Source organism: Macaca nemestrina, chromosome 13 (assembly GCF_043159975.1).
Source record: "Macaca nemestrina isolate mMacNem1 chromosome 13, mMacNem.hap1, whole genome shotgun sequence".
NCBI classification, from domain to species: domain Eukaryota; kingdom Metazoa; phylum Chordata; class Mammalia; order Primates; family Cercopithecidae; genus Macaca; species Macaca nemestrina.
In genome coordinates, this window is record NC_092137.1 from 75,816,698 (window position 1) to 75,828,784 (window position 12,087).

General features: G+C 40.6%; 1 protein-coding gene across 8 annotated transcripts in view; it reads right to left on the bottom strand.

Moving 5' to 3' along the window:
• Nucleotides 1-261: 261 nt before the first annotated feature.
• Nucleotides 262-12,087, bottom strand: part of LOC105465317 (eva-1 homolog A, regulator of programmed cell death) — a 180,561-nt gene continuing 168,735 nt past the window's right edge. For all 8 annotated transcript variants that reach the window (XM_071076969.1, XM_071076970.1, XM_011713722.3 and 5 more), the window contains one exon: nucleotides 262-1,479. In XM_071076969.1, coding sequence (XP_070933070.1) covers nucleotides 1,106-1,479 — 374 coding nt within the window. In that variant the 3' untranslated portion in view covers nucleotides 262-1,105. The remainder of the gene's footprint in view (nucleotides 1,480-12,087) is intronic.

Sequence of the window (12,087 nt, forward strand, 5' to 3'; positions counted from 1 at the left end):
ATTCCTCTGTCTGCTTAACAACTATAGCAATCATACATATAACCTACAGAAAGTGAAAAGCCCATTATCACACAGGAACCATCTCCCTACTCTAATCCTTGAGGGGGCCTGGCAAAAGCCCATACTCATGTATATAAAAGAGCTGTCATTTAAGGTAAGGGTAACCACAGAGACAGCCATGAAACCAAAAAGATTTTATGTAATGTTTATTTTTTTAATTCCCATCCTAACTTTGGCTTTAATCCTTACCTCTCATTTCCATTCTTTTCTTTGAAATTCAAACTTTTTTTTAAAAAAACAAAGTGTTTAAAATCACAATTATCTAGAATCATAATAAAATGTTCTTGTCTCCAAAGAGGGGGAAAACACACCACTTTTATTTTTATGCAGCATTTTCAAATATGCATGTCAATATATATTTTATAAACTATTTAAAATAAAAACCCTTCATCCTTTGAGGTTATTGACATTTTCTAGTTCACTGACACATCTCCCATAATACAATAGTTGTATTCATTTTTCATGAATGAGATGGGAACTATACTAAAAAATAGGATTTTAATCCCTGAGGTGCCAGTTAAAATGGACGGCGTTGCCCTTGCAAAACGAGATTTTAAAAATCAGCCTTAAATAATAAGCATGGATCACGCTATTTGACTCCGAATCACCTCCATAGCATGGAGCCATTTAGGAAATTGCATTTATTGGGTTAAGTTCACCCTGCTATTCCAAGCCCTCATGCTATAATGATCTTTCCTTTTGCAAAGGAATAACACATAGCAAGGAAGTCTGCAGAAACTTCTGAGATCCTCAGAAATCAAGAGAAACCGAAGTCGCGTTTCTCCGATCTCCATCCACAGTGTTGGAGAGGGTTTTTCAGCACCATTCCAAGACCTGGAAGATTGATGAACTGCTTTGATTTTTCTACTTCTCCATACATTTGGCTAAAAAGGAGCAATCCCCCTGGCTAGAAAAGGGGCATGTCCTGGTTTTTCTCTGAAATCACAATATTAGCAGAGCTGGGTTCAGTTCCCTGTGTCCACTGTCCCTGCAGATCCTCTCCCTTCCAGGCGGCCTCCAGTGGTTTCCGGGGTCCTGCTGCTCCCTAATAGTAGCGGTTCAGGCTCCTGGTCCCGGGCACCTCAGGCTGGCCATTCATCCAGATCTCCCTGATGATGCGCTCGCGCTCCTCCAGCCGCTGGGCGCGCTCCAGCTCCTCCGCGGAGGTGAACACGTTCTTGTTCAAAGTCCTCTCGAAGCGGCGGTGTCTCCGCACGGAGAGATCGGACGCGGTGTCCTCACTACCGTCCTCGCTGTCGCTGCTGTCGCTGCTGCTCTCTCTGTCCTGCAGGAACTTCTTCTTGGGACGCCGCCTGCAGTCTGTGTGGCAAGAGATCCTTATCACCAAAGCAGCCAGAGTCAGCACCAGTCCAATGCACACGCCAGAAACAAAGTACAGAGCTGCTCGCTCAGGATTTTCTGGAGGAAGAAGAGGAAAAGCAAGCATTTGAGAGATGACAATTCCACATGCAGAGATCCAATATGACTCCAGCCTACACCTCTCACCAGGCTCCAAAGTTTTGACGGTTACAAAATATTGTCCTCCCATGTGACATATTTTATAATGTATTCAAAATATAATTGACAAACGGTGAATCTGTAAACGTATATGAGATTCTTTCACTCTTCTTGCAACTTTGACTTAGAGATTCTTCCCAAATAAAAAGGTAAAAGAAAGAGAAACAGTAATTATTTAGCACCTACTGTACACAAGCAGCTTTGCTTAGGTGTCATTTGTTTAAGAGATGTATCTTATCTAAAGCCTCTTTTCACCTAGACCAAAACATCTTTACTTGTGAATTTGCTCATGCACCCCAACTGAATTACCCTTTCATCACAGTCGCAGACAGCTTCTGAGATGAACCCCATCTCCTAGTATTCACACCTTTGTGAAATCCTCTCCTCTTATGGGGTGGACCTAGTGACTTACTTCTAAGAAATACATGCTCTGGTTTCTCTTCATAATGAATAAGTCTTTCGCCTTTTACTTCTAAGAAATACAGTTGACCCTTGAACAACATGGGTTTGAACTGCACAGGACACTTATACACGGAGTTTTTTCAAACAAACACGTGGATCGAAAATACGTTATTTGCGAGATGAGAAATCCACACATAAGGAGTGTCAGCTTTTCAAATATGTGGCTTCTGCAGGGTCAACTGTAGAACTTCAGTATGCATGCACGGATTGGGGTATACACAGGGATGCTGGAGCCAATCCCCTGCATATACCAAGGGTCGACTGTAGGATATGGCAAAAGCAATGGGTGATTCTAAGATTAGGTTACATAAGACTGTGATTTTTGTCTTGTTCTCTTGCTCTCTTCCTCTCTGGGGCTCTTCTTACTTGCTGGTTCTGATGAAGCCAGCTGCCATGTGTGAGCTGCTTTATGGAGAAATCCAAGTGGCAAGGAACTAAGGGTGACCTCTGGCCAACACCCTTTGAGGAACTGAATGGTGCCAACAGCCATGTGAATGAGCTTGGAAGTGAATCATCCCTCCATCTAGTCTTGAGGGGACCACAGTCCCGGCCTTGCAGCAGCCTGTGAGAAACCTTGAACCAAGGATCCCAGCTAAGCCACACTCTATTTCTGATCTGCAGAAACTGGGAGATAATAAATGTGTTCTGTTTTCAGCCACTAAGTTTTGGGGTAGTTTTGTAAAAAGCAATAGTTGCAATCAGTCACACACTGAAAGCCAGTATAGGTAATTAGGAGTGGCCTCAGCAGGTTAACTGATAGGGGAGGAGAAATTTGAGCTCTTTCCTTGGTGAGAGAAGATAACAGTCATTCTGTTGACGATCAGTATGCTTAGTGAGCCTAGTTGTGACCCCTGTAAGATGTGCTTAACAGAATGGGAGTCTTTAGGTGAACAACTTTCATTTCTAGGTACCTACCAGGACAAAGGAACAGGCCTGGCCTTGAGGACACTGTACCCAATGGGTAGTCTTTTATCCCTCACCTGCCTCCCACCCATTTCCCCTGAGTCCCCAGAGTCTATTATATTATTCTTATGCCTTTGCGTATATTTGGACAATTTTTGTAGGTTCTGGAAATTCAAAGACTTAAATAAGATTCAGTTCTTGCTCTCAGAATGCACCTAGTCTACTGGGGAGACAGATGAAAGCAATGGACAGAAAATAAAATAATGGGCTGTTAATGATGGAAGCACATTGTGGGGGCAACCGGCCCTAGGAGAGAGGGAGTCATGGGGGCATTTTGTGAGCATGAGGATGAGATGGAGACACTTGGACCAAATGCTAGGACGATTAGGTAAATTCAAGCCTACTGAAGACCAGTGTGTCCCCCTTATATGGCAAGTCAACACTAAACTACATGCTGGTCTAGTGGCTTGTTCCAGGTCACGTTCACAAAGGTAACGGCATTAAGTTGTGTTTTCTATTTCTGTGTGCTACTTATTAGGATTCTTTTCAATTCAGACACAAAAACTTCATTTCGTTTCACCCTGGTTCCAGATTGTTAAGATTTTTTATAATCTTGATGTCGTCATCTAAATTAATCTCTCTGACTACACATTGGGTACAGTGTACACTGCTCTGGTGATGGGTACACTAAAATCTCAGAAATCACCACTGAAGAACTTATCCATGTAACCACAAACCACCTGTACCCCCAAAACTATTGAAATAAAAAGAAAAGAAAAAACTATTGTCCAAATATGTTCCTAAAATTTCATGAAATCCATGACATCATCAGCCTCAATCTTTAAAATAGCCCACTTATTTCTTTCTTCTCCACCTTTCCTCCTTTGTTGGTTGTCTTTTATGAAATAAAAGGCAGAAGTAAAAAGAGGTACTGTTACATCCCTAGGCCACATGACAAGGTAGAAAGGCCCAAGCAAACAAACCCAAGTCTGCCCAGTTTCAAAGCCTATTCCCTTCTCATCATTTCCTGGTGCTTCCATGGCATCAGTGTCAATGCTGAGGGGCCATATATTACACAAGGCTGTTGGGAGGATCGGTGTAGATAATGCATGTGAAAGTGCTTGGTAAACGTCCCTTTCTGGGTAAATAAAAAGTGGTCTTGTAAGATCTAGCTAGAGCAATCAAGCAAGAGAAAAAAATAAAAGGCATCCAGATAGCAAGAGAGGAAGTCAAACTATCACTCTTTGCAGACAATACAATTCTATACCCAGAAAACCCTAAAAACTTTGCCAAAAGGTTCCTCAAACAGATAACTGACTTCAGCAAAGTTTCAGGATGCAAAATCAATACAAAATCAGTAGCATTTCGATACACCAACAATGTCCAAGCTGAGAGCCAAATCAAAAGGTAATTTCATTTTAATTGCCATAAAAATAATAAAATACCTAAAAAATAGCTACCCAAGGTGAAGGATCTCTACAACAAGAATTACAAAACACTGTTGAAAGAAATTAGAAATGTCACAAACAAATAGAAAAATACTCCATGCTCATGGATTGAAAGAATCAACATTGTTAAAATGGCCATACTGCCCAAAGCAATTTACAGATTCAGTGCTATTCCTATCAAACTACCAACATCATTTTTCACAGAATTAGAAAAAAAAAATGATTCTAAAATTCATATGGAACCAAAAGAGGGTTCAAATAGCCAAAGCAATCCTAAGTGGGGGGAAAAAAAGAAAAGCCAGAGGCATCACACTACCCAACTTCAAGCTATATTGTAAGGCTGCGGTAAGCAAACAGTATGGTAGTGGTACAAAAACCAACACATGGACCAATGGAACAGGATAAAGAACCCAGAAATAAAGCTGCACACCTATAGCCATCTGATCTCTGACAAAGTCAACAATAACAGCAAAGGCGAAAAGATTCTCTATTTAATAAATGGTTCTAGGATAACTGGCTAGTTATATGCAGAAGATTGAACCTGGACTCGTTCTTTTTACCATATACAAAAATTAACTCAAGAAGGATTAAAGACTTATGTGTAAGACCTAAAACTATAAAATCTCTAGAAGAAAACGTAGGAAATACCATTCTGGACACTGGCCTTGGCAAAGAATTTATGGCCAAATCTCCAAATGCAATTGTGACAAAAAGAAAAACTGACAAGTGGGATCCAACCAAACTAAAGAGCCTCTTCACAGCAAAATAAACTATCAACAGAGTAAACAGACAACCTACAGAATGGGAGAAAATATTCCTAAACTATGCATCTGACAAAGTCCTAATATCTAGAATCTATTTTAAAAACTTAAACAATTGAGTAAGCAAAAAATAAACAACTCCATTACAAATGAGCACAGGACATGAAAAGACACTTTGCAAAGAAGACACACATTCGGCCAACAAATATACGAAAAAATGCTCAGCATCACTAATCATCAGAGAAATCACGATCAATATCAAAACCACAACGAGATACCATCTTGCATCAGTCAAAATGGCTATTACTAAAAGTAAAAAAATACCATGTTGACAAAGTTGTGCATAAAAGGGAACACCAGGCTGGGCATGGTAGCTCACACCTATAATCTCAACACTTTGGGGGCTGAGGCAGGCAGATCATTTGGGTTCAGGGAGCTTGAGACCAGCCTGGGCAACATGGTGGAAAACTCATCATTACAAAAAACACAAAAATTAGCCAGGCATGCTGGTGCACACCTGTAGTCCCAGCTACTTCTGGGGCTGAGGCAGGAGGATCGCTTGAGCCAGGGAAGTAGAGGCTGCAGTGAGCCAAGATTGTTCCACTGTAATCCAGTCTGGGTGACAAAGTGAGATCTTGTCTCAAAAAAAAAAAAAAAAAAAAAAAAAAAAAAGGTAGGAATTATAAATTAGTTCAGCCCCTGTGGAAAGCAGCATGGAGATTTCTCAAAGAACTTAAAACAGTACTATGATTTGACCCAGCAATCCCACTACTGGGTGTATATCTAAAGGAAAATAAATCTTTCTACAAAAAAGATACCTGCACTTGTATGTGTATTGCAGCACTAGCACTATTCACAATAGCAAAAACATGGAATCAACCTAGGTGCCCATCAACAGAGGATTGGATAAAGGAAATGTGGTACATATTTCCACATTTGTATTCCATGGTACACCATGGAATACTAAGCAGCCATAAAAGGAATAAAATCATGTGTTTTGCAGCAACATGGATGCAGCTGAAGGCTATTATCTTAAGCAAATTAACACAGGAATAGAAAATCAAATACTGCATGTTGTCACTTATAAGTGGGAGCTAAAAGCTGGGTAAACATGGACATAAAGAAGGGAACAATAGACATTAGGGACTATTAGAGGGGGAGGGTGGGGTGGGGTAATGGGTTGGAAAACTACCTATCGGGTACTATGCTCACCACCTAAGTGATGGGATCATTCGTACACCAAACCTCAGTGACATGCAATTTACCCATGTAACAAAACTGGTAACCCCAAACCTAAAATAAAAGTTAAAAAAAAAAAAACACAAAAAATCCAATAAGGAGGGGATATGAGAACCTTCTGCACTACCTCTTCAATTTTTATGTTAATTCAAAACAGCTGTATACAATGTGTATTAATTTTTTAAAATCTAGCAACACTGTTTCAGGAAAAGATCTGTTTTAGATATTATTTAACAATTAGCTTAATGTCTCACCATTAGATGGAGATGCTGTTTACTTTTAAAAGTGAACCAAATGTTACGTTGTCAATGTATCTGTACATCTAGTTGTAGCACTACTGACTTAATAAATTTAAGTTTGCACCACACACACTTTTTTTTTTTTTTTAAAGATGGTCTTCTCAGAACTCATTTGCTTACAAATAGCATATTCCTATGCCAGGCGCTATGGGATCACATCAAAGGCCCCACCTTTATCTTAGGATTGATTTTTTCCCGTAGGAAATAATGACCAGAACAGTCCATGAACTCCACACCAATCTGCATTGATTTGTGATTTGCTCATGTCTGCCTGATTATAATTAACATGCACAATGTGTACAAAAACATGATAACTGATGACAGGCTGGAATGGGCGTGAGTCTTATCTAGATTCTAGAGCAACTTAGAAAATTCTTAAGCCCTCAGATAGAGAGAACATGTCTTGGGGCAAATAAAAGCCCTGGACTTGGCCTCCCTGGATTGGGTTAAATCCAATAATTTGCCTTTCTTTTGTAAAGTGGGAGGAAGGCATTGTCATTTATTAGTTAAGTGACCTTGAGCCAATCACAACCTCACTAGACCTTCAAGCCTGACAGGAGAAACGGACATGCAATAAACATAACTGGAATTGAGCACAACCGAGTGAAATAATGGAAGCGGGCATGAGGTACCTACCACTGGGGCAGTCTCAGAGAGTACAGAATTGGAGAAAAGTCAGTGGGCACAGGAAACGGAAAACAAAAAAGCCATAAAGGGTCAGTCCAGAGTGGTCTTTACAAAACCTAGTTCTAGTGATAATTCAAAAGTCAAAATCACTGGGATAAAGCAAAATGAAGCCCATTTGCTGGAGAAATGGGTTCTGCTGTTTTTCAAGATAAAATATCTCCCAAGGGTCAGGTCTTGGACCTGTCTACTTTGTCCAGAGTTCCCTAGGAGCCCTTTTCCTCTGAAAGAGCCTTGACTCTGCCTCAGAAATCTGCTCCCAATTGCTAACAGAATTGATTTTCTGCCACTAGTTGCATCAGGTAGGAATAAGGTCATTCTACTCAGGGTGACGGCTGGTTAGCTAGCCCAAGGTGCTGCCTCTGCCCACAAACTCATGAAGCCATCAGGCCACTGACTATGCCTAAGTCCCTGTCGGTCTAAAAGGGCCTGAGTTTCATCTCACCACTCAGCCTTACTCAAGATAAGCAGTCTTCACAGTGGGAACATGTGCCTAAGAGGTGAACAGGCACAGCTGGTTTTAAGGAAATCTATTTCTAGACCTTACACAGCCATTTTCTTTATTCTTTCCTATATTAGATCTGCCTGAGAAGGTGCCTGTGGTGGAAAGCACAGGCTCACCTGTTCTACACCACCTACCACCCACTGCTTCCCCCATTTCACTAAACTCAAGTCAGACCTTTCCCCCACCCCACATCCCATCTTACTATGGTGCGCTGCCCAGAGTGCAAAAATGGCCACCAAGCAAAATAACAGTTCCAAATATTGAAATGTTGATGTCAATGACAGGAGGCAAAAGCCCCTAACAACTGGTAACACATCCTTTTCCAAGTCAGTTTCCAATTCTTGGTTTTCAACAAAACTGAAGGAAGGCCTAATCAGGTTGTCAGCTGATAAATCAAAATAACTTGATGATGGATCACTCTGATTTTTGGCATATGATGAAAACTTAATTCAAAGACTGGAGTGACTTAATTATAACAAAACTTCTTTTGTTTTTGTCTGCATGTTTATATGAACAAACTTTCTCAACACCCATAACTATACAAATAAAAATCAGAAATAGAACTGTCACTGAATCATGCCTCCTTCTGGCAATAAGTGATATTTATTCATGAATACATAAATACATAAACAAATTGAGGGGAAAGGAGGAAACTCATCCATCTCTTTAAGAGATACATTTCCTGTAAATTTTAATTTGTATGTTTTTTGAATTTTTATGTTTAAAAACTCCCATGTACCTTCCAACTTCATACAGAATGTAACTCACATTGATCTCATCCTCTTTTTATCTCAAACATCTAGTTATCTCTCTTACCTCTCTCTCTATTCTTTTCATTCCCTCTCTCCCTTCCTCCCTCCCTCCCCTTTTCAACCTTCCCCTTTCTGCCTGAGGCTCCCTTCAGTCATCTGTGCGCAATGCCTAGAGTCATCTTTTTGACTCACTCTTTGGCTTCTAGCCATAAATTAATTAATCTCAGCCATTCTCATGTCTCTTCCATCTCTTGCCTACTCACTGCCATTTCCCCGCACCTGCAAATTTTCTAACTCTGGATTCCATTTCCTTCCACCTTCAATTCATTTTGCACATGGATGTCAAAGCAACACTTTAAAATCTGACTCCTATTATTTGCCTTATTACTTTTACAAAAAAAAGAGGACACTCAAGGCTGTCAAAAATCTGGTTCCAATCTCCCTTTCAATCATATCCCCACAAACTCTTCCACAGGAGCCTTTAGTCCAGACAAGCCAAAGACTTCATTGTCCACTCTTGACCCACAAACACACCTTCCTCTTCCTGTTTATCCCTGACTGCTGGAATGCCAGAGTGTGGACCCCTTAGTGAATTTTTTCCAATAGATAATTAACCTTCAACAAAACTGAGTCTCTCTTACATTGATGTAGTGCTCAAGTGACATGCCTTGAACTTCACAAACGTTTAATTCCTTCTTTTGACAGTATGAAACATTCTAAAGGAGTTTTCTTAGAGTTCTATTAAAGGTCACTTTATTATGAGTGTGAAATAAAAATTCTACATAAGGTTATTGTGAAAATTCTCCCCTTAGGAAAAGAAGAATTTAAAGTAATCCTGCATATACTTTGGTTTAGGAGGTATGGCTTTGAGTATATAAATTAGAAATGAGTTTATACTGCTTTGCATGCCCTGGCAACAAAAAAGGTTTTGATTTCTGGCCTTACTTTGGCTTCGCCTCTTTAATCAAGCGAAAGAAATTGAGCCAATTATAGTTACGCCACAGCTTTTCTGAGCTAGAATGAAATGAGCCAAAGAGAGGGACTGGCCCACTTCTGCTATAATGCCCTTGAAGAAGCCGCACAATGGGAAGCTGGCTCTGCTCTCATGGGTAAAGGAAGGGACCTTGCAGGCAGAGTAAGTGGGAATCAGCAGGCAAAGCTCTTGTGGTTGGCACTGTACATCCATTTTCTGTGGATGATCCTTCAGACCAAAGTCTTGTCCTCTGTCTCCTACACCATGAAGCCTTGAAGAGAACCTGCCTAGGTAAGCCATGATTCAGAAGGAGATACCAACACTGCATCTTCCTTCAGTCTCCTCAACCCAAAGAAGACAATTCCTCAACCAAGAGAAAATCTGCCTGGATCCCAGAGTGAGAGAAAGAGGACATGACAGAGAAAGAGTACATCAGTTACACTTGCTTTATTGCCCAACTTATGCAATAACTCAACCTCTCTTCTGTTAAAGTGAGTAGCATTAAAAGAACTTAATTTAACCAATCCATATTGGTAGGTTAGAAATAAATTTGGGATAAGCTGTCTTTTAAAGCCTCTAGATAGCTCATGTATCCACTAAGGCAGCAAACATAACCCTGTCCTCCCTGGAGTATGAATCTGGAGCTCCATAAATCTATCTCCATTTCTTGGAGACTCCTATATTCCCTACAGGGGTTTTCAGACCATGAAGGTTTCTAACATAGTAACAATGGCCACATAATCCAGTGAAATACAAGTCAAGAGAAACCTATAAATGCTGAACAGATATAGCAGAGCTTGAGTTATACTCCTTCTACTTCCCAGTCCCTCCACAAGTGGCACCTCTACATGCACCCTTTTACCTATTCTGGAATCTAAGAATGCTTAAAAATATTAGGGTATATACAGATATACATATTGCATACATGCATGCACAAAGAGACATAGATACGCACTCATGGGGAAGAAAGGGAGGGATGAGAACAGGAAGAAAGGCAAGAGGAAAAGGGAAAGAGGGAGGAAGATATCAGATAGATGATAGATACATACATACATGCATACATACATAGAGTGAGTGAGAGAGCTATCATTCACTGAATGCTTCTCTTTGCCAAGATCTGGAATAATTCCTTTATGCTGATCATCTGCAATACCTTCAGCCATTACCACTGTTCAGCAGGGTAAGTAGGGTTACTCTTGTTTAAAAGCTGAGGCCGAGATGAGGGTGTCAAATGTAATTCTGCCTGATACTCAAAAGTTCATGCTTTGACCAAAACAGAAACGAAACTAAAGGCAGAAAAACAAGTAATTCTAGCTTTCACATACTGCCCTCACCCCACCTATTACATAGGCCTAACATCAAAGATAGTTTCTGAACTCCATCTTGGAAACCACTGTGCTCCCTCTGTAGCTGAATGAGTCCACCTTGTCCTGCCTCCCAGATCAGAACACATCCCCTTTTGTCTCTAGCATCCAGATGTGGATTCCTGGACAAGCCCAGTAAGAGCAACCAGACCGGGTAAGGGAGTTCACTGGATCCCAAGTTGGTGACTCAGGTCTGATTTTCACAGCTGATACAATGAATGTCATGCCTCTTCATCCTTTTCCCACAAAATTCAAAACTGAAGCTCTAAGGTGATTGTTTTTTCTCTCCTCTAATACTTTCTGCTCCAGGTCACTTCCTCTTCGCCAATGATCCACCCTGGTCTTGACTAGATCCAGACAGCTGTTAATTACCCAGGAAGCAGAGTGGGGAGGGCTATTGTCAGTTGTTTTCCCTTGATAAATAAAAATAAATGTATTGCTGTATCTTGTTTCCTGCAGGTCATTGTTTTCATGGGCAGGAAGAGGCCCTATGTAGAGGTCCTGAAGCTAATCTCATTTGCACCTTCAGAGGTCAGATCATGCCCAACAGACTCCTTGCAGGAGAGGGCAGCAGCAGCCAGCCCAGACCAGGCCAGCTGATCTCATGCAAGGGCAACCTTCTCTCTGCCTGGGCTTTCTTCTTGGCTCTGAAGCTTCCGATTCCTTGAGTGAAAAGGAAAGGCTTTTAAAATTGGTTTTGACAAATATTGCATGTTTTCACTTAAATGTGAGAGCTAAAAAATTTGATCATACGCAGATAGAAAGTGGAAGGACAGATAACAGGCTGGGAAAGGTGAGTGGAGGGTAGCAGGGAGGATGAAGAGAAGCAGGTTACACGGTACAAACATACAGTTAGATAGAAGGAATAAATTCAATGTTTGATAACACAGCAGGGTGACTATACTTAATACAAATGTATTGTACTTGGGTTGACAGACACCCTAAATGCCCTGACTAGATCACTACACATTATATACATGTAACAAAATTTCACATGCGCCCCATAAATTTGTACTAGTAAAACACAATCTTAACTGCTCAAAATAATAAAATTAAAAAGTGGGTATTAAAGAGAATCATGGGGTTTGTGTGTAGTCAGGGAGTGCTCAGCAAAATCTC